At 41.7% G+C, this 22335-nt stretch overlaps 1 protein-coding gene across 8 annotated transcripts in view; it reads left to right on the top strand.

The window, feature by feature from the left end:
• Positions 1 to 22335, top strand: part of PLCG2 (phospholipase C gamma 2) — a 76852-nt gene that overhangs the window by 15841 nt on the left and 38676 nt on the right. For all 8 annotated transcript variants that reach the window (XM_068150874.1, XM_068150869.1, XM_068150870.1 and 5 more), the window contains 3 exons: positions 12215 to 12355; positions 14995 to 15088; positions 15869 to 15916. In XM_068150874.1, coding sequence (XP_068006975.1) covers positions 12215 to 12355; positions 14995 to 15088; positions 15869 to 15916 — 283 coding nt within the window. The remainder of the gene's footprint in view (positions 1 to 12214; positions 12356 to 14994; positions 15089 to 15868; positions 15917 to 22335) is intronic.

The raw sequence follows: 22335 nt of genomic DNA, 5'->3' as shown, positions 1-22335 counted from the left end.
AATGAATTTCTTGGCTGAAGATAATTTGGTAATTGGTGAGAAAATTCTGAATTGTTGCAGTGCAAGTGAAGAATCTTCTGCAACTTGTTGTTAAGCTACCTAATGCTACTTAAGTATAATTAATTTGCATTTAGCCTGAGCCCTGTTCTCAGTGTTTGCCTCATCAAATATGATGGTGCTTGTATTCTCCGGATGGAGTTACTGAGTGACAACTGGTTTTCATCATAGAATCAATAAGGTTGGAAAAGACCTGAAAGATCATCAAGTCCAACCTGTCACCCAGCACCTCATGACTACTAGACCATGGCACCAAGTGCCACGTCCAATCCCCTCTTGAATATCAACATGTTTTGTAAATTCAAGCAAGTGGTGTTTTTTACCTCTTTCCAAAAAAACAAACAAAAAAAACCAACTCCAAATGCAAGGAAATTGAATTCAAATTCAATTTTTTTAAGGGAATTTGCTGTTTCAGGATAGAAATCCTTATTTAGGACTGTTATTGGAAAATACCAATGACTTAGGAGGGTAAAGCTATGAGATACAACAGATGGTTTCAAGGTCCTCAGTTGACACTGTCTCTTTAGTTGATATCTGAACTGAATAAACCCACTATTTATAACAAGGTCAGGAAATAGAAGGGTGGTATGAAGCTACATAGGACTGCAAAAGCTACTGCAGAAGAGTAAAGTGTGAAGAGTAAACTGAACTCTCGCTGAACACGGCTGATACCAACCAACCTCAGCCTGTGCCTTTTGGGACTTGTGCACCCCCTGTTAGTGTAATGCAGTTACAGTGCCTTATATGACTGTATGGTCACTTTTAAAATCAATTATGGGCATGATATGTAACTGATAAATGGTGTTAACAAGTTAAAACCTGGGAGAAGAATAAGGTTCTGTGAATGCAATAAAGAGACTGAGGGAAAAAAAGAAAGCAAAAAGCCATTGGTATGGAGAATAAAGCAGATGGTTCTCCCTGTAGCATGTTACAGTCTGGGGAGCTGGACTACACATGCATGAATTCCATTGGGGAAGAAAAATAATCTTCATGATACTGTTTCAGTGCTACCCACTACAGACAGGAGCCATGCTCCTTGTGTTCTCCCTATCACTGATGTGTCAGAAACCAGGAAGGAGGAGAAGGGAGTTTGTCTGCTGACTTGAGGACTTGCAGAAGGGTTTTTTGGGTAAATACACATTAAGACAAAAATGCATTGATTGATAAGGTTGCAAAGAGTGGCACTGAGAAATTGCATCATTTTTGGACTGACTGTGTAGCCTCCCTTCGTGATCCTTGCAAGTAGTAAATCTTTGTTTGCTACTGTTTCCATTGGTTCCTGTCTCATTCCTTGTGTAGACTGGACCTGCAGCTGGAAATATAATGTAATGGAATGAAAGACTGGTTGTTTGGAGGATGTTTTTATCATTGATGATGGAAATGTAGTCATATGCAGTGTTCTGGGGAAAAGCAAGCATGTCTGGACACCCTAATTAACAGGTACTCCAGATCACAATCTTGCAGTGTCTCAGTTTCTCATGTGGAAAATGATGATAATTATCTCTTTGATAATGACACCTGTGATTACCAGTACATTACTGGTTCAGGTGTGCTCATATACTGAAGGGAGTTGTGCCCTCAAAAAAAGTACCTAGAGGAGGTGAATAATTTGGTTATGAAGCACATGGCTTGAGTATGCTTAGCAACTAAAGGCCAGGGTTACACAGAGGACGACAAGAATAAAACAAAACAGAAAATGGCCACTTAGTGGGTGAAGGAGGCCTTAGAGTCCTTTGGCAAAGCCAGTATTTATCATGAAGTAAAGACTTGTTGTTGGCACAGAGGCTGATTTTAAAGCTCTACTTAACTGCGCATTCCAGATTTTGGGGGGCAAATTTTTCAGTGTCCTTGACTTGTACTCTTCTTTTATCAGAGCCTCCTTGGGGGTGGTGTATGTCTGTGGTGATACATCCCCATAATTAAAAAAGTTTGCCTTATGCATAGATTCTTTAACATGCTAAAAAGAAGGTGAATATTGCAATTTGACTTTTAACAATCCAGTGGAGTAATAACTTGCTTCCAGTTATGCAGGCAGTCATGACTGCCACAGGGAACAGAGCTACAGACCTATGACTTACCCAAAGGCCATCTGCCTGAAAACTGCAGTGTTATAGCAATTTTTTAAACTGAGCAACATTTAAGTGACCTTTATAATGATGAAAACTTTAGGTCTCAGAATGTGTCATACTGTAAAGCTTGAATATGCAAAATATTGTTTTGTTGTCTTAAAAAACAACAAATCTGCTCAAAGCCAAGCCATATTTTGCAGGCACTGTGTTCTGAATATGGTATGAACAGTTACAATTTGCCCTAAACTGTGTCTGAGTTACTTGAAATGAAATTCACAGCAGTTTTAACTTGCTGACAGGGTTTGTACTGAAGGGGAAGGAAATATTTTATTTATTTATTTATTTATTTAAAGGCTGCAGTTGGTTCTTTTGAGAGAGACACAGGCTTGCTTTTTGCTTGAAAAGTGGAGGAACTATGAATCTGAAGCTTTCATGTTTGATAATTGAATAGATGGGCTTCTGGAATACTGTTAACAAGGAATTAAAGTGAAAGCTGTACTGAGGGGATGGCACCAACTTTGTGCTAGAAGAATTGTTTTGGCTAGTATAGCTCCATGTAAATGTGGAGGACTCCTCACTGGTGTTGACTTTGAAACATAAACCTCACATTTGTGGTTTGTTCTCTTCTTTTTGTTTTTTTTTCTTTTAGTGGCTGAGGGCATGGATTTATCATTTCAAGTATTATATTGTTTAATATGTTTGTGTTGTATACACAAGAAATAGTACTTGTGATGGTTGTAATGGTTGCAATTTGTGTGTGGTGCACTCCAGTTGAATACTCAGTATGGGTGGGAAAGGTCAGATGGCTTCTAATTGTCTCTGTGTGCTGTTTTAACCCACTGCTCTTCACAGAATGCAGAAAACTGAATGTTTGCATCTGCTGTGGGGTTTGTGTTTCCTCATCAGATAATGAGGGGGTTCTTAAGCTTTGGGACACAAATATAGGGAAGAATATAGAGAAGATGAAGACCAAGTCTTATACTTTATTTTAAGGCTCTTCCTTTGGAAATTGAAGGAAAAAGATTTCCCCCCCCTCAACTGCCCTGTGTAGTGTTGGGAAGTGTTTTTATTGTCATGTTTGGCATACAGGGTTTCATTAGTGTGTTAAAATGAATGCCAGCAGCATGTGTTTCTTTACATGGTTCTACAGAGAGGTATGCAAATAGCTAAAGGAAGCAGGTCTAAGCTAGATGTGACTGTGTTCACCCATGCTTGGGCTTCTTTAAGTCGTCATACTCTTGTCCTGTATGGAGAGACATTTTAGTTGCCCTAGTAGCTCTGAGATCATATGAGGGAAATACTTGTAGATGCTGAGTACAAAATGTCAGAGCTTTTTCTTCTGCCTCTCACTTAATAGTAGTGTTTCATTGTGGTCTGCATTGTCCTCATTTCAAGCTGTTAAAGATAATCTAGGTTTCCTAGCTGGACTATGGGGCTGCTTGTGAGGCTCAGAATCTCAGTGTTGTTGATCCTGTTGCTGTTGGTGATCAATGCCAAAAGACTGGTTTAACTTCTGATGACAAGTTTTTTTGCCTTGGGGAGTTGTGTGGGGTTTTTTTATTTGTTTGTTTATTCAGTTGTAGTTTTTTTTTTTCTTGCCTCTGTTTGTTGGGCTTTGTGTTTTGCAGTGTGATATTGATACTCCATCAGATCACCTGTGTCTTGAAGCCATTGTGGGATTTTTATTTCCCCCATTTATATTTCTTGCTATGCACTCATAAGTAGTTTTAGGGAAGCCCATGTCCTGGATTTTAGTGGGAGAAATCTGCTCTGTTTCTTGGATGACAAGTTTTGGTGAGCATTGCAATTACACTGCCCCATGGCTATGCTGATCTGGCAAAAGGTTAGTGGTGGATGCAGGGTGCATGGGGTCTTGTGGAGTGCGTAGGACTGGTATTTGTGACTGTGTGAAATAACTTCCAGGTGCTATTTTCACAGCCCAATATTAAATAGATGACTTACAAGGCTAGTCTCAGCAGTCTGCCCAGATAGTCAATTGGGAGAATGAAAAGCTCCTCCAGAATGAAGTGTAGTCCCTGCTCTGAATAACTGTCTGCTGGAGTCCCTTGCTCTGAATATTTAAAAAGCATAGTAACATCGGCTTCCCAGCTCTCAGGCACTTTTTGTGCTTTGTTCCTTTCATCTCTGTGGTCAGTTTAAGTGCAGGAGTTCTGTTGCAAAGCATTGTAAATGTGAAAATGTAATTATGAACTTGCAGAGGGAGTTTGAGTGTAAAAGAACAGAAATAGTAATTTTTTGCAGGCCCATGTGTGTAAACCCTGTGGCACTAGGTCTGCAGCTGGTATCAGATACATTGCCAGAGAAAATAAGCACATCTCTTTGAAGGCTGGGGTGAACCACAGTCTACCCCCACCATGTCTCCTTGCTGTAGGACAGCCTGACTTAGAAGCTGCCTAGCACAAGGGAAGGAATTTGCCAGCTTTGGTTATGTGGAGGAAGGTGTCTGGTGAGGGACTGTGTTTTTCATGGAGTGGTATCTTAGTGCAAATGGGACTTGGCTATGGATTGTTTACCCATAGGTTTTAATGACTGTTGTACTGTTTGTAATTTAGCAACTACAGATCTTGGTAACTAAACTAACTTTTGCTTTACCAACACATGAGAGAAGGGAACTACAGTTTTCTTGTAAGGAGGGAATTGATTTGTTTAATTTGCAATGAGCCTTTTTCTTGGAGAAACTAATCCATGCATATTAGATACATGACTGTGAAGCTGTGACTTTGCCAGCATGATTTATTGCAGTGTGTTGCTCAGTGTGTCACTTCCTTATGGCTCTGTTCTGTGTTTTTATTGTAGATTTACCCTTTACAACTGTGTGTGGATCTGTGTGGTGGCTCTTGAGTCACACACGCCCTGTGTTGTTTCTCCCCACTTCAAACTGTAATAAACTGGCCACACAATGGATGTGTTGTATATGCTGGTGATACCTGGGGGTCACATCTGCCACCATATCAGCTACTCTGTTGGGCTGTTTCTTTGCTAGGATACCAAATGGTCCACAAAGAAGTGTACTGTTGTTGCTGAGATAGTTGTGGAGGAAACTGATGGACAGCAGTGAAAGGCAGAGGGGAAGGACTGGGTGGCCAAGAGTGAGGTCTCCCAAATTTCCTCATACTGTGGTATACACGTTTATATGCATGTGAATAAGTTAGAGCCCGAAGAAGTGATGGTATTTAAGCTTGCAAAGCAAGTAGGTATCAAGGTGTAGATATCCAGGAGGCTGATCTGTAAAGGGTGTTTAATTCTTTATCAGGTGTGAAGTGCTTTAAGGATAATTCTGAAGTGAAAGTTTGTGGTGACTAGAGTGTGATTAGTCACTGGAAAATATGTGAACTTCTGCATACTCTTCCATGAATCTTTGTGTTAAGTGATGATTCACAGCTAGAAGAATTTACGCTCCAAGAAATCTGTGGTGCCCTCCTTGAACATGCAAGTGTGTGTTTTGCTAAACCAAGCATGCATGTTTCAAGGAAGATTCCATTGAGGACATTACACACAGTAACCATTTTTTTTTTTTCTTCAGTCTAATAAATCTTCTTGGTAGAAAGGTATGATTGACAATGCATGACATTTTATTTTAGGATTAGCATAGATTGCTAATTTCATAGGTTTCTCCCACCGCGAGTACTGTGTCTAGTTCTGGGCCCCTCAGTTTAGGAAGGATGCTGGAGCATGTCCAGAGAAGGGCAACAAAAGTGGTGAGGGGCTTGGAACACAAGCCCTATGAGGAGAAACTGAGGGAGCTGGGGTTGCTTAGCCTGGAGAAGAGGAGGCTCAGGGGTGACCTCACTGCTCTCTACAACTACCTGAAGGGAGGTTGTAGACAGCCAGAGGTTGGTCTCTTCTCCCAGGCAACCAGCACCAGAACAAGAGGGCACACTCTCAGGCTGTGCCAGGGGAGGTTTAGGCTGGAGGTTAGGAGGAAGTTCTACACAGAGAGAGTGATTGCCCATTGGAATGGGCTGCCCGAGGAGGTGGTGGAGTCACCATCATTGGAGGTGTTCAGGAAGAGACTTGATGGGGTGCTTGGTGCCATGGGTTAGTTGGTTGGGTGGTGTTGGATGCTAGGTTGGACACGGTGATCTTGAAGGTCTCTTCCAACCTTGTGTGGTCTATTCTATTCTGTTCTGTTCTGTTCTGTTCTATTCTATTCTATTCTGATTTTTTCTGTAATATTTTTCCATAGTTTGTGGAGAAAATTGTGGTGGCCCACTTTGTAAGTACAATTCTAATGTGAACTTTCTCTGTGATGTAAAACACTTTTATTTCCTCTTTTGGAGGAGATGGTGTAAGCATATACAGCATCTGTACCTTTCGGGGAGAAGCGATGAGTATCTGCATATTCTGTTGAGGAGTGTGAAATGAGTGCTTCTCTTGCCTTGAACGTTAGGACTTGCCCTTGTTAGTTTCTAGAAGTGACTTTTTATCTTTTTTTTACTTCTAGCAGAAGTTCTTTATGACTGAAATTTCTTACTGTTTCAGACACAAATAAATTGACATTTAAAACCCTATGTCCATATTCTGCCATTTTTTTTTCTGTGTTCTGAATTAAAAGTCAGTATGTCATTGCAAAAGCGATTCTACTTCTTGCTCTTTGTGGAGTCTCTTTTCAAAGGAACATTAAAATTAACCTTTTTTGTTTGCTTTTTGTTTTGAAACTGCCATCTTTTCAGTCATTACCAAGAGGAACTTTGTGTAAGTCTTCAGCTGAGTGTTTAGAGCTTGGTTTCTGTGGTCAAATGAAAAAATGAAGGTGTGTAGCCTTTAGCTGTTTTCAAACAATGTCTTCCTTTAGCAGCTCAGTTCTGTGGTACTTAATGCTGACTTACAACAAGCAGAATTCCTATTCTGGCCAGCCAGTGAAATGGGGAGAGGATGACCTTCACCTATATGCACGTGTTAGCACCCCTAATATGACTGATAAACGTGAGTGGGCCGTGTAGGTACTCCAGAAGTTTTACATGGCAATGTTTGTTTTGTTTTGTTGCATGGAGCAGAATGTAAACTTGTGTGGGCACATGTAAATCTTACCCTGTTCTTGTCTCATTTTGTGAAGGTGCCTTTTAATTACATTTGAGATGTATGGCCCTTGAATTCAGAACTCAAACTGGGAAGGGTTGTAATATGTTTTTGTTCTGCTGTGCAGTCCAGTGAGAAGTTATTAATATGATGGTAATTCGTTGTTACTGTACATAACAACTCTGTGTCCTGATCACTTAAACATCTGTGAGATTACAAGGTGCACTTCTCTAAAACTTGTGTCAGTCACACAGCTAAATCCCCAGAGGACCCCTTGGAAAGGTAGTCATGTACTTTCTCAAGATGTACCACAGTGTTTCTCATGTTCCATCCTTGTAACTGTGTTTTCAGATAATTCTGTGGCTTACATGTCATGGCTTCCTCAGGACACTGAATTTCTCACTAAATTTCACTGCATGAGCTAAATTACTTTTCATGCAACATGCTGTCATACTGCAGGAGATTTTTGCTTTCATGTGGCCAACAGGTCAAGGGAGGTGATTATGCAGCCCTATTCTGCTTTGGTGAGACCCACCTAGAGTACTGTGTCCAGCTCTGGAGTCATCAGCACAAGAAGCACGTGGACCTGTTGAAGTGAATCCTGAGGAAGGCCACAAAACTGATCACAGCACTGGAACCCCTCTGCTATGAAGATAGGCTGAGAGAGTTGGTGTTGTTCAGCCTGGCAAAGAGAAGGCTTGGGGCATTATTGTGACCTTTCAGTACGTCAAAGGGGCCTGTAACAAAGATGAAGACAGACTTTTTAGCAAGACTTGTTGCAACAGGACAAGGGGTGATGGGTTTAAGCTTTGTCTTTTGCTCAGCTTGCACAGCACCTAATGTAGTGGAATCTATGTTCTATTTTACTACCTGCCTGTAAGTGTAACTGAAGGAAGGGTAACAGCAATTTGTACCTGTAAGTGTGTGATTATGTGTGATCACTGCTGCCAGGTTATTTGAATGGAGATCAGTGGAGATGTTGAGGATCAAAAGGTTATTGTTAAGTTTATGGCAGTAAAGAGCTCTAGCAGGCCCCTGGAAGGCACTGAGCAATTAATCTGTGCAGTCTTTGGAAAGTAGCTCTGTAGTAGTGTAATGATCCATTGAATTAACTGATTTGCTGAACAACACACAACAGCAGGAGATGAAGTTCAGCAGCTTCAGGCTCTGAACTTCCATGAATAGTGTACATCCAGATGAGAGCCTGAAATAGGATGGTAATTGAAGGTGCCTTGGAGTCCAGTCTTGTTAAGAATTGTCAGAATCAATAGGTGACTGATGAGGCTGCCAGGGAGATCCCTCTAGCCTGTGGAAATAACCACATGAAAGAAGGGATAAAATGTAAACTACAATTGTACAGTAGATTTCTGAACTGTTTGATTTGGGATCAGATGCATTGGGAGTGTCCTTGCCTTGCTGGATGTGAGTCAACTTCTCTGCAGGACATACTCTGATTTATATTTCCTTGGGAAATGCAGTAATCTTCTTGCACTGTTATGTGGAAATCACACCTGCAAGCCTATTGGATTTGACCTGACCCTTCAAGCTGTGTATGTCGAGGTCTGTGCTTTTTTTCAGGTGTATTAGGCCCCAGTAATATCTCTCTGTGAAGCCAGCTCAAGATATGGCTCTGCAGTTTGGATACTACTCTGCAATTTGCACATAGGATTGAGCAGGAGGAAGCCTCCAGTACTTCCAGGCAGTAAGAAGTCTGTGTTTGAGGTGCTGTGCTTGTAGTTCTGGCACAGGAATGAATCTACAGTTTTAATTGTTCAGTGACAGATGGTACTATAAGAAGTTCACAGTGACTGTGTAGCAGCTAGGTTGGTACAGCTGATTTACTAATCTGAAATGTGTTGCAGCCTTTCCTGGCCTGTTCTTCCTTTTTTGGTTCATATGGGATCAACTTTAGGTGGTTGAGTCGCCGTCCCTGGAGGCATTCAAGAGGAGATTGGACGTGGCACTTGGTGCCGTGGTCTAGTCATGGGGTCTGTGTTGATAGGTTGGACTCGATGATCCTCGAGGTCCTTTCCAACCTAAGTTATACTGTGATACTGTGGTAACTGTTCTGGACTTAGTGGGTGTTGTTTGGAGGTGCTGGGTGACTCCAGCTTACGAGGGGAGATAGCAGAGCTTACTGCAAACCCAAAATTTATGCCTGCTGTGCATGGCTCTTTTCTCTCTGCAATTTCTGCCTTAGCTTTTATTTCAATAATATATAATAGTACGTCCTAAAGACACTATAAAATGTCATTAGGATATATGCAGGTAGCTTCTCTTAATTTTCTGAGACTTTAACATGTGTTATGTCTTTCTTTCATTAAAAATCTAAAGAATGTTTAATAAAACTTGTTTTGTACATCTGCTTCATGTATTATTTAAGGAAATAATGAATTCTTGCTAGGGTTTTGTAGGACCTATATAATATGTTGCCCTAAAAGCACAGGAATATAACATTTTATATTTGAGGGATTTTATACATAAGCATTTTCTCTCTTTTTCTTTCTTTTTTTTTTCCTCTCCTTTCTTCTTGATGAAAGATTCCTCTGCTTACTAAGTGCTTAGAAATTGGGGTATAGTAATCTCTACTTCAAAGACCAGTTGGAGAAACAGTAGCATGGTTACCAGTGTGAAACCTGTGCATAGAAAAATCCTTGTGCCTAGAATTATAGGCACAAGCATTCATGCAGGAGAATGGGATGATAGAGTTGAAAGGTTGTAATGCAGGGAAAAGAGCCATGGTGAGTATGTGGGGAGACATTGAGTAAGTTTGTGTGTTTGTTTCAGAGGTCAATATGAGGTAAGAGTCACTTGAAATGACAACAGCAATACAGATTGTGAAATCTGCTTTATTGATGCTTATAGTGTGTACTTAGAGGGCGTCTTCATGTTGTGGTGTTCCTATGTGTGGTGATTGGAGTTGCTCTTGCCAGTGACTAGAATGAACCAGCGTGATGCAGTCTTGTTTATTGCAACTGTACAACCTTTTATCTGAGGGGTGAGTATCAAGTGAATGGGGCTGATCTCTTTTCAGTGGTGCACAGTAGTAAGACAAGGAGCCATGGATACAAACTTGAACATAGGTTTCACCTCAACATGAGGAGAGGCATCTTTACAGTGTGGGTGACAGAGCACTGGAATAAGCTGCCCAAGGGGCTTGTGGGGTCCCCTCTGGAGGCTTTCAAAACATGCCTGGATGCATTCCTGAGCTGACTACCTTAGGTGACCCTGCCTTTGGCAGGGGGGTTGGACTCGGTGATCTCTGGTGGTCCCTTTCAACCTCTAACATTCTGTGATTCTTCCCTCTCCATTTGGATACTTTCTATCCCTGCACCCCGATTCTTCTCTGCTGATACTAACATGAATGGGAGGGCTTAGATGATCTTTTTGAGATGCTGGCATTTTGGGATGGGTATTTGAATATACTAAGGATTCAAGTGAGACTTGATGGTAAGGGGATCTGAGTCATCAATAGGAGCTTTTGATTGCTGGTCATTTATGTCCATGTCATAAATTTATCCTAGAAATATGCAACTAAATTTAGGGCCCATTAGATACTCAGATCTTAAGAGTTTTGTTTTCATTGTTTGAGAGGGTGGCTGAGACAGAAATTGAGACATTAAAATCTCTAGAAGATAATTACACATGGAAAAAATACTTGAAGAAGGATGCTTGTGGCCCACAGTTCAGGTTAACCATTGAGGTCCCTTTTTCCCAATGTAAGTTATTTAATGACTGGGAGAAAGGACTGTCTGGTGGAATATATTTGGTTACTTTACAGGGGATAAGAAATTCCAAGATGAATTAGTATTTAATTGTCAGAATTTTATTGATAAACTCCTTTGCTTGTCTCTGTCCTTTCCATGTTGGAATCACAGAAGCAGTGTTGCACAGGCAGAAGCTTTAACCAGAAGCTTTAACTCCCCCCTCTGTTGGCACTTTTGTCCCTGATAAGGTGCTCATTTGAAAGGGGTTTTATATTGCATTGTTGTTAAATGCATAGAGTGAGGCCCTCAGCTATTTTCCTTGGATCTTCTATGTCAGATAAACACATTTCAAGAGCAGCCATGAATGGGTTTCCCCCCCTGTTCATCCTGTAGCTTGTAAGTCAAGGCTGTCCAGAATTGTGAAGAGCTGTTTATTTGTCTGGTCCACAGGCAGAACAAACCCACTTCCTCAGTTTTCTAATGAGTATCTTATCTTCAGAATGCACATACTTCTGTTTTGGTGCTGTCTCACTGCTGTTATGCAGACCATGTAGCAATGGTTGGATAAAAAGGGAGCTGACTTGAGGAATGTGTGCTTGTGCAGTGTTAGCAATCTGCTGTGCTCTAATACATACCTGGGTTCTGTAGAAAGCAGCAAGTTGAAAGTGATACAACAGGTTATATTAAATGCCAGAGATTTCTTTGGAGCTGACCAGGAAAAAACTCACAAGTATTTTCATTGCTGGGCTGGATCTTCTCTTTATATTCCTTATTTTCTTAGAAGTGCCAGTGGCTAGAGTAGCTTACAAGGTTAGCTGACTCTCTGGAGTCTGATGCTTAATTTTTAGGTGGGTAGCTTAAAAGTTGTATCTTTCCTTTTTTGTCTCTGAACAGCAACCAATGGCAGTTTAAAATTTCATAGTATCAGTCAGGGTTGGAAGGGACCACAAGGATCATCTAGTTCCAACTTTCTTGCTTAAAGTTTAGTTTCTTGCTTAAAGTTTAGTTTCTTGCTTAAAGGCTATTTGTGAAATCGTCATCTGTCACCCAAAGGGGCTATGTGTATACACTTTGTCCATGGACAGTGGACATGAGAAAATTACAAGAAGTTCTTTTTCTTCTTACCCTTCTCTACTCTGTTTGTTAGTCAGTAATATATTTAATTGCAGATTCATTGATCACAAGCTGGTGCCATCTGCATTTCTTCCCAATAAAGAGCTATAAGTTTATATATAGAGATGTTTTATATATTTGTGCATGCTTTGAGTTGTTCATCTTACCGTTTCAGGCTCTGCTGGAATGTAAGTGCAGTTGCATTGACTGAATGTTGTTTCCTTTCAGTGGATCTGATGGAAATAAAAGAAATTCGCCCAGGAAAGAATTCAAAGGACTTTGAGCGCTGCAAAGCAAAGCAAAGAGAAGAGCACTGCTTTACTATTTTTTATGGTACCCAGTTTGTCCTCAACACCCTAAGCTTAGCAGGTACTTTTTTCATATTGGTTTCTTCTTTAAACTTACTAAATCCATTGGTGTAACAGTAGTGCAAAGAGCATTGCTCTTTTGACTTCTGCGGTTCAGGAGTGCACCAGACGTGTAAGATCTGGACATAGACCTTTTACTTCGTCCTTCATGTGGGTGAAATGCTACATTTGTAATGTTTTGCTTTCCAACAGTGTATCATGAAAGTGAGTGTAGTTTCTGATGTGCTCAATCATTTCTAGCAAGGTAGACTTTCGTTGGTTAAATATCACTGGTAAGGTTTGCAAAACTGAAGAGCAGAGGTAAGCAGAGCATTGTCCTCTTTAAAGTAAGTAAAGGATTTGTTATTGTCTTTGGTATGGCTAGGGTATTACCCTGGCATTTTTCTCCTGGCCAGAATTATTCTGGAAACAATAGCCATAAAGAGTTAGGCTCCAGCTGTCTCTCAGAACCTTCGTATCACCTATGAGCAATTTAGAGCAAGACTAATTGAGAAGTTGTAAGTTCTAGTTTGGGTTATGTGTGTGCATGTCACCTGACAATACTAAACCTCTTGTAAAGAAATACTAGAGGACCATAAATAAAGTTGGAGGATGATAAATTGAAAATAAAGAGATGCATGTGAGATAGAGGAAAGTTGTATCCTGTATCTGTGTGAAGTGTTGGGGCATTTGTTTCAGGTAAGATTGTCCAGAGTTAGGAAACCAAAGATTTTGAAATGAAAAGGTATATAAATTCTTATAGTGCAGGCTGGGTACCGTTTCTAACTAGTGGAGATTACAAAGCAATTTCTCTTCTATAAAGTTTGTGCTGGGTCCTTGTTTTAGAATGATACAAATGCTTTATTTGGAGCTGTAGTTCTCTGTCTTGTGCAGGAGCAGGTCCATTGAAATCGTTAAATACATTGTAACATTTTAATGGGAGACTCAGGGAGTGCTCTGTCAGCATTTTAGTGGTAATGAGCTTTTTTTTTTTTGAAATGGAATTAATTTCTAACAGAATCCAGTACTAGAAGAAAGGGTTTTTTTTTGCAGTCTGATGCACTGGAAATTAAAGGCTGCTTGTAACTAATCCATTGTTACAGGCTTTTAACTTTAAATAAGTTTTACCATTGTTGGATGAAGTCTGTGAAAATTTTGAGTAAGTGGCTGCACTGAAGTGCAGCTGTGCTAGATGCTTTAGATTGATTTCCTCTAACAATGCCCCCATCCCTCCTCCATGGCAGTTCTCAATGCCAGACCTCTGCCAATACTTTGAAAACACTTAGTACCATGAGAAATGTTTCTTTATTTCTGAACTACAGAAGAGCATGACATAACTTTCAGTTAAGGGGGAAATCCTTTTCCTTGTTGAAATGCTTTGTCGTGGTTTCTTAAAACAATATAAAATAATTGTTACTCACAGGGAATGGTAGCTGTCATAAAGGGCAGGATTGTCTTGGGAGAAGAATTGATTTGGCAGTGGTGATGGGTGTTCTTTCCAAAATTGTAACTAATTGAAAAACATTTCCATGGGGAGCTGAGGCTGGGCTCTAGCTGTGTCCTTGGGGGATAAAGCATTGCTTGTAAATGGGTTTAAATAAGCCATAATCTTAATCTTTTGGGAAACTGTTTTGTTTGAGGGCAGTTAAAGGAATTTACACAGATTAGAGCTACTCTGTGAAAATAATTTTTCAGACCTGGTTTAACTGAAAAATGCCTTCTGAAATTTCAGAACCAGCATCCTAAAGTAAAGGGACTTTGTCCACCTGAATGCTGTCCTGATAACATCTCACCCAAGGCCCAAAAAATTGGTTTCAGCTTAATTGCTGTTCTATAGGGAAGATTATATCCAGCATGCAGTTCATTGTCTTGCATCTATTGAGTCAAAGCATTACCAAATTCAGTCATTTTAAATGATGTAGAGGACTCTCCTGGTTTGAGAAATTGAAAGGCAAAATACATTTAAGAAAAAACAAGGCAGTAATAAACCAATGTGTAAGGTTGGGAGGAAGATGTACCTTGTTTCTAGTGTTAAGCTACCTAAGGAATTTTAGGCCTTATTATTTCAACTTGTATTAAAATGTGTTCTGTATAAACTACATCAGTTATGTGCATTGCTCCCTTCCTGTTCTTCCCTAAGTCTAGTTGGCACAGTCTGTCTTTAGAGGCATGGTTAGGACAAGCAGTAGGTGGGTAGTTATGTCCATCAAGAGCAAGTACTTCCAATTTTCTTCTAGGCTGCTTAGAATATAATGAATTAGCTTTATGCTAGAACACAGGGAGTTCTTTTGTCTGTGTGCTTCAAGTTGCTCTAGATCACGGGGCTTTTGCCATTTGAGAGTCAGAAGGTAAGAAATTTAATTTTTACTGTGTTACTACAAGAGCTCATCAGAAGTTTCATGGTCTTTCTGCTGAGATACCGAACCTACCTACTGTGATAAGCAGACTTCTAAAAGGAGGTATTTTTTGACAACCCACCCCCAAGTCTGTGGTGGTTTTTTGTTAGTTTTGTTGTTAGCAGCTTGAAGCTATCGAGTAAGATTTATCAAAGGGAAAGGTTAATCAGCAGCTTTGCATCCAAGGGTTTATCAAGACAAGTTATGTCTTGCTTTTGTGTTGATTTTGGTTTTGATGATTGTCATGGGATCTGACTTTTTTCAGCTGACTCTAAAGATGATGCTGATAAATGGTTATGTGGATTGAATATCTTGTATCAAGAGGTCATGAGTGCTCCCACGCCTGCAATAACAGAGAGGTATGTGGACATACTTTCACTTTGTGAGACTTGATGTCTTCCCTTGCTAGCTGACCAAACTGTAGTTTTGGTGTTGTCTTTACCTATTTGCTGCTCCAGGAAGTATTCTTATCTGTTCTTACCTAGCTGCTGCACAAAGTGCTACTGGGTTCAAGGCTATGTTTGCGAAGCACAGTGATTCCTGTGGAGACTGAGGATAAGCTTAATAAGGGCATGCTGTGTTCATCCTTCAGATCAAAATTGTGGCTATATATATTTACTGTTAATATTACTTATAGTATTTTGCTCTGCAGCTAAAATTGACATGCACTTTAATGAGGATTTTGTTTAAAATTCTCTAAACCCCTCACCATCACCCTTTATTTTTTTATTTGTGTGCACCTAACATCTTTTTGAGCTAGCAGCCTCAGCTGGTATAAATCATTGACTTGATGGAGTTACTCCAGTTTGGATTAGCTGAAGGTTTAGTTTGCTTTATCCACTTAATTTTTTACAGCTTCTAGTTGCCCATTCTTTTCCGTCCTGCCTGCCCAGTGTTGTTTATGTAACTGCAAAATGTAGTATTGAGCAGCTGCAAAGTACCTATTTACAGATATGAATATAAAACTGGCTGAATCCTTAGATGTTGCACTGGAGATGTTTTTGCTGTAATAAGAGAGATGTATCATCTGACTTTTAAATATTTCTATTGAATTTAATTTTGATATTTCATTGTCTGTGTTTTCTTTATAATTGTTAGTGTAAGCTTCTTGTTTTCTTTTTCCCCTTCTTTTCCACAAGCTGGCTGAGAAAGCAGATCTACTCTGTTGATCAAACTAGAAGAAACAGGTAAGAAGCTATCTTTCTTTGTTCAGATTATTTTTACTGAACTTTTGTTGAAGATTCTAACATGAAACGAAGAGAAAGAAATAATTTATGCAGGATGAAGAAATATGAGATCCCTGAAAGTGGCATTTGCTCTTTAAGAGATCCCTGAAAATGGCATTTGCTCTTTAAGAGCTTGACTTTTGCCTTTTGCTAAACACGTGATCATAGCACTGAAGTTCATGGTATAATGAGGCAGCAAGTGATGAAATATAAACAGTTTTGCTTTTAGCCTAGGACTACCCTGTCAGAATAAGGAAAGGGAGCTATATTCTTCCAGTTTTACTGTTGAGATTCAGCTCAGCAGGTATGTTAGGTTACTTGCTTTATCTTTGCCCTTTCATAGCCTAATCGGAGCCCAGCAGCTTGGAACGCATAACCCACTGTGAGCTTTGCTATGCAGCTATGCCACCAGTTCCTTCTTCGTTGCTGAAGCTGGTTTGCATTGGAGTGACTGCACTGTAATGTAGACAGATAAGAACCAGTCTTTAATAGCTGATTTTTACTTTCCTAGCAATAAAGTTGCATAAGCAGAGTTCAACATGGACTGCAGAAGATCCAGAGAGATGTTTAAGTGATTAGCCTTCCCTTGTTTCAGTCCACATGGGGTCTGATCATGGCTAGTTTGTGTGGCATCTAGCTTGAAACTAGTCACAGCAGCAGTGTCAGAGATAGGGTTGTCACAGCAATAACATGTATTCTCTGCTCAGGAGTCAGAGTGATGAGGAGAAGAGAATTTAAGAGGAAGGGGACCTAACATATGTGAGGTTATTAGGAGAAAGGAGAAGGAGGCAGTGAGAGGAGAAGTGTGGCAGGATCAGTCCTGGGACCTGTCTTGTTCAACATCTTTGTGGATGACATGGACAGTGGCATTGAGTGCACCCTCAGCAAGTTTGCTGATGACACCAAGCTGTGTGCTGCAGCAGACACGCTGGAGGGAAGGGAGGCCATCCAGAGGGACCTTGACAGGCTGGAGAGGTGGGCACAAGCCAACCTCATGAGGTTCAATAAAAGCAAGTGCAGGGTCCTGCATCTGGGTCGAGGCAATCCCAGGCACAAATACAGGCTGGGCAGTGACTGGCTGGAAAGCAGCCCTGAGGAGAGAGACCTGGGGATGCTGGTGGACAAAAAGCTCAACATGAGCTCTCAGTGTGCACTTGCAGCCCACAAAGCCAATCAGATCCTGGGCTGCATCAGGAGAAGTGTGGCCAGCAGGTCTAGGGAGGTAATCATCTCCCTCTACTCAGCTCTGGTGAGACCCTTTAAATGTCACGGTCCGGAGACATTAGATGTCTCGGTCCGGAGACACAGTTCTTTTAAATATTCCCGTGTTGTGAAATTAATGGCACAAACGAGGCCAAAGTATCAACAGCTAGACTATTTATTACATAAATAAAGTGGACATAAGAAAGGAAGAGGGAGAAAATAGAGAAAGTGGACATAAGAAAGGGAGAGGGAGAAAATAAAGAGAGAGAGAGAGAGAGAGACGAGAGATAGAAGAGGAAAGGAATTATATTACCACACCCCTCATCCCCCCCAAGATAAAGTCTGTGGAGGAAAGGTGCTGCAGGAGATGTTGGGTTTGTAGAGACACCGTGGTGAGGCTTTTGCTGGAGAACAGCTGTGGTCCTCTGGGGAGATGTTGGGTTGATACAGGAACAGTGCTGAGGCTCCTCTGGGCAGCCTGGGTCTGTAGAGGGCTGGAGCTGTGGTCCTCCGGGCAGCTTCTGTTCTCCGGAGCAGCATTGTCCCGGCTTCTCAGCGGCCTGGCCCGTCTCCTGTGTTTTTCTTCATCTCCATTTTTCTCCCCGTTTTTCTCCTCTGTTTCTCTCCTTTGTTTCTCTCCTGTGTTTCTCTCTACAAACCAGCAGTTGCTCAAGTCTTTTATACAGTTTTTTAGTCCTTAGGTATGTAGTCAAATATTGTCCCTCAGGAATTCCAGTGGCAGGAAATCTGTGTGTTTGGGCAAGACCCTGGCTGGAGGAGGGGGGAATCTCCGTCTACCCTGTCTCCATCCAGACAAAACTCAGGAAACAGGTGGTGATTATCTTGCCCTAAAGGTGTGATGGCTGGGTCCTTGGGTCCATTGTTGTAGTCCCGTGTTATCACGATGCAATCACAAGCTGATTTGCATCCAGGATTGGTGGACAGGATTCTTTCCACCTTCTTTCCAGTGGCTCTGCTATCACTTTTATCTTTGTTGACTCACATAGAGAGAGACAAACTTATTAGACTGTCACACCACCCCGTCAATCAAAGATAAAAGGAAGAAAGAAAGGAAAGAAAGGAAAGAAGTGGAAAAGGAAGGAAAGAAGTTTTAAACAATTTTTGCAATAGACATAAGTTTTGATTGGCTAACAGCACAAATCTGTTGTACACCATCATTAGACACAAACTGCATGTTGGACACTACATGTTGAATCACTGTATACAACAGGGATTTATACAAGATTGACAATGCTAAGAAAATATAACAAAATTAAACCAGGTAATTACACAAGGTGAAAGCATCCTTGTTCCTCCTGGAAGCCAGGAGAACAAACAAACCCATACCCCCCCACCCCGTCAGTCCTTCAGTTTGGAATTGAAGTGAGAGCTTCAGTCCAGATCTGAATGTCTGCGGGGTTATGGAAAGTACAGTCCTTGAAGAGATGTCTTCTGTGATGCAAAACTTGAGAAGTCTTCCATATTGTAGCAAGACAAGTCCTTCTGACAATACATCAGGTAGTCTTCAGCATTAGAACTTAAATTTAGCATTAGAACTTAAATAAGAAACACAAATAAGAAACACAACCTTGAAACATACAAAACTGGTATTTCCAGGTTACCATTCAGAGCCACCCTCTCAGGTGATAATTACTTTGAATGAGCCTGTAAGTATCGTTGATTGTTTCAGGTTCTCTCAAAGCCAAGCTAAACACAAACAAAGGCCTTTTTCCAAACCAAGTACAATTTTTTGGTGATCTCCTGACTCATGCTTCACCCCCCAATTCACCGCTGGGAAGTGAAGCCCTTGGTTGCCCTGGGGGCCATACCCCTCCCCTCACCAAATGGTCCCACCAAGAGGGGAGCAGTGACCTCAGCCCTCTTTTTAGGCTCGGGCCAACATTGCACAATGATTCGTAATTGTCTCGTGGCTACCCCATCAACCACTTCTTTTGGAATACCTTTCTCCCGACCCACGCCCCACCAATATTGCCGGGTATTCAAGTGTTCCCTGCCCCCAGCCAGGTGCCTACTAGGAATACGGCGCATCTGGCCCTGGGGGCTTGGTGGGTGAGTCATTTTCACATGTCTCAAGCCTCTAGTTTGAGGTTTTTTCATTTCCTCAGGTACACTATACTGCCTAGCATAATCTAATAATTCCCTCCCCACATCTTGCCATGTCCTGGAAGAAAGTGGGGTATTAGCTATTTCTTTTTGAAGCTGGATACCTCTTATTTTAAGCAAGTCAGAGAGGCCCCTGATCAAAGGAGTCATTCTGTTTGCATCCACCAGGATAGAAAGAGGGGATTCAAAATGATGTTTTAGTTCCCTTTCATATATCATCTGCAGGCATGCAGCTTTTTGCACATTCTCCATTATCTGATTCATCCCTCCCCGCAGAATTAGGGGTTCACCCCTCTCCTTTGGATCAAACCCCCCTGCCCAATAGGCAGCTCTTTGCGTAAGACTCCAGGGTCCACTTCTGTTTTTTGTAGTTAGAAAAACATTATCACCCCAATAGCCCATGGCTTCAGCTTCTGTTAACATAATCTGATCACCTCCAGTTTTTGAAACTCGCCAGACATATTCCACCTCAGATTCCTCAGCAGAGCGTGCAAATTCTGCACGAATTTTGGCCAATTCAGTGTAGGAGAAAGGCGTTTCTTTGGTTGTGATAGTGGGGGTAACCTCCCCATCCTCATATAAAACTTCAGTTTTAATGAGAGGTCTGATATGCGCAGCAGCTTCCTTAGCCACTGTCAGTTCTGCCCGAGGGCACATAGGGGCAGACTCCAAGTAATTCACACCCTCTTTTGAGTCCAAATACGAATTTTGCCTCCTCTCCTTTTCCAATTGAATTTTAAGATCTGCCACTACGTCTTTCAAAGTGGCAACATGGCTTTGCAGTGACGAAACTAAGTCCTGCAAAGAGGAAATAGTTATATTTTCCTGTTCATGCCATTCCTCTTTCTCCTTCACTGAGGCGGCTAAACAGGCACCTAAAACCGCACAAATAAAACCTTTGCCTTTCCCGGCTTTTGCTCGTGCATCTTTCTGCAGGGCCACAATTCTATCAGCCACACTCTGGAAATTATGCCAATTTTCACGGGCCCAGTCAAGTACCTGTACAGAGGGGCGGGCACCGTGAACTTCTAAAAGGTTGAAAAGCCTCTCACACCGGGCCATGTCTTTTGTTTCACAAAGCACTTCTTAATAGGGCACTAAGTTTCACGGGGAAGTCAGATCAAAACACTGTTTGTACCAGCAAAATCTTCCCTGGAAAAACGTACACTTTTAAAAGGCTTACTCCAAAATAATCTTCTCCAGGAAAAATGCACAATAGATTTCTCAGGAGAGGTCACACACAAGAAAAAACAACAGCAACCCGGGCTTCTCAAGGAAGTCACACTATTTCCCCGAGAGAACCCACACTTGCAAAAGCTTCTCAGCTTTTGTACCTCAAATTTTTTTGTTACACTAGGACAACAACCTTGTGATTCTTAGGGAAGAGTTACTCTGTTTCCCTGAGCAAACACACACCGGCAGAAGTTTCTCAACTTTTGCTTCAATACTGGGCTTCTCGGGAAAGCCACACTTTACAAATATCACCAACACTGGGTTTCCTAAAAGAGGGTACTGAGAATTCTCGGGGAGGTCACACTATAAAGTCAACATTTGTACCCCAGATAATCTTCCCCGGGAATGCACACACAAATTTAAAGCAGGGTACAGAGGATTCTCGAGGAGGTCACACTATAAAACCAACAGTTGTACCCCGGATAATCTTCCCCGAGAAAGCTCACACATTTAAAGCTTTTGAGAACTCCCACACAGTCTCTCTGAAAATTTCGCTTCGTCCTTCTCCGGCCACTTCCCTCGCGGGCGAGTGGAAACGCGAATCTGGACTCCACTCTCGCTTCGTACTAAAAGTACGTCTCAGGCACACACACACATTTCGGGGTTCTCAGAAATGCAATAATTTTGCTGTGATACTTTTCACTGCACGGGAATCCTGCCGACTACGCCATTTAAATGTCACGGTCCGGAGACATTAGATGTCTCGGTCCGGAGACACAGTTCTTTTAAATATTCCCGTGTTGTGAAATTAATGGCACAAACGAGGCCAAAGTATCAACAGCTAGACTATTTATTACATAAATAAAGTGGACATAAGAAAGGAAGAGGGAGAAAATAGAGAAAGTGGACATAAGAAAGGGAGAGGGAGAAAATAAAGAGAGAGAGAGAGAGAGAGACGAGAGATAGAAGAGGAAAGGAATTATATTACCACACCCCTCATCCCCCCCAAGATAAAGTCTGTGGAGGAAAGGTGCTGCAGGAGATGTTGGGTTTGTAGAGACACCGTGGTGAGGCTTTTGCTGGAGAACAGCTGTGGTCCTCTGGGGAGATGTTGGGTTGATACAGGAACAGTGCTGAGGCTCCTCTGGGCAGCCTGGGTCTGTAGAGGGCTGGAGCTGTGGTCCTCCGGGCAGCTTCTGTTCTCCGGAGCAGCATTGTCCCGGCTTCTCAGCGGCCTGGCCCGTCTCCTGTGTTTTTCTTCATCTCCATTTTTCTCCCCGTTTTTCTCCTCTGTTTCTCTCCTTTGTTTCTCTCCTGTGTTTCTCTCTACAAACCAGCAGTTGCTCAAGTCTTTTATACAGTTTTTTAGTCCTTAGGTATGTAGTCAAATATTGTCCCTCAGGAATTCCAGTGGCAGGAAATCTGTGTGTTTGGGCAAGACCCTGGCTGGAGGAGGGGGGAATCTCCGTCTACCCTGTCTCCATCCAGACAAAACTCAGGAAACAGGTGGTGATTATCTTGCCCTAAAGGTGTGATGGCTGGGTCCTTGGGTCCATTGTTGTAGTCCCGTGTTATCACGATGCAATCACAAGCTGATTTGCATCCAGGATTGGTGGACAGGATTCTTTCCACCTTCTTTCCAGTGGCTCTGCTATCACTTTTATCTTTGTTGACTCACATAGAGAGAGACAAACTTATTAGACTGTCACACCCACCTGGAGTACTGTGTCCAGTTCTGGAGCCCCTATTACAAGAGGGATGTGGAGGTGCTGGAACATGTCCAGAGAAGGGCCACGAGGATGATCAGAGGGCTGGAGCACCTCTCCTATGAGGACAGACTGAAGGAGTTGGGGCTGTTCAGTCTGGAGAAAAGAAGGCTC

This window comes from Melanerpes formicivorus, unplaced genomic scaffold (assembly GCF_026170545.1).
Source record: "Melanerpes formicivorus ecotype bairdi unplaced genomic scaffold, bMelFor1.0.p_v2 SCAF_20, whole genome shotgun sequence".
Taxonomy (NCBI): domain Eukaryota; kingdom Metazoa; phylum Chordata; class Aves; order Piciformes; family Picidae; genus Melanerpes; species Melanerpes formicivorus.
This window is presented reverse-complemented; position numbering and strand designations above follow the sequence as displayed.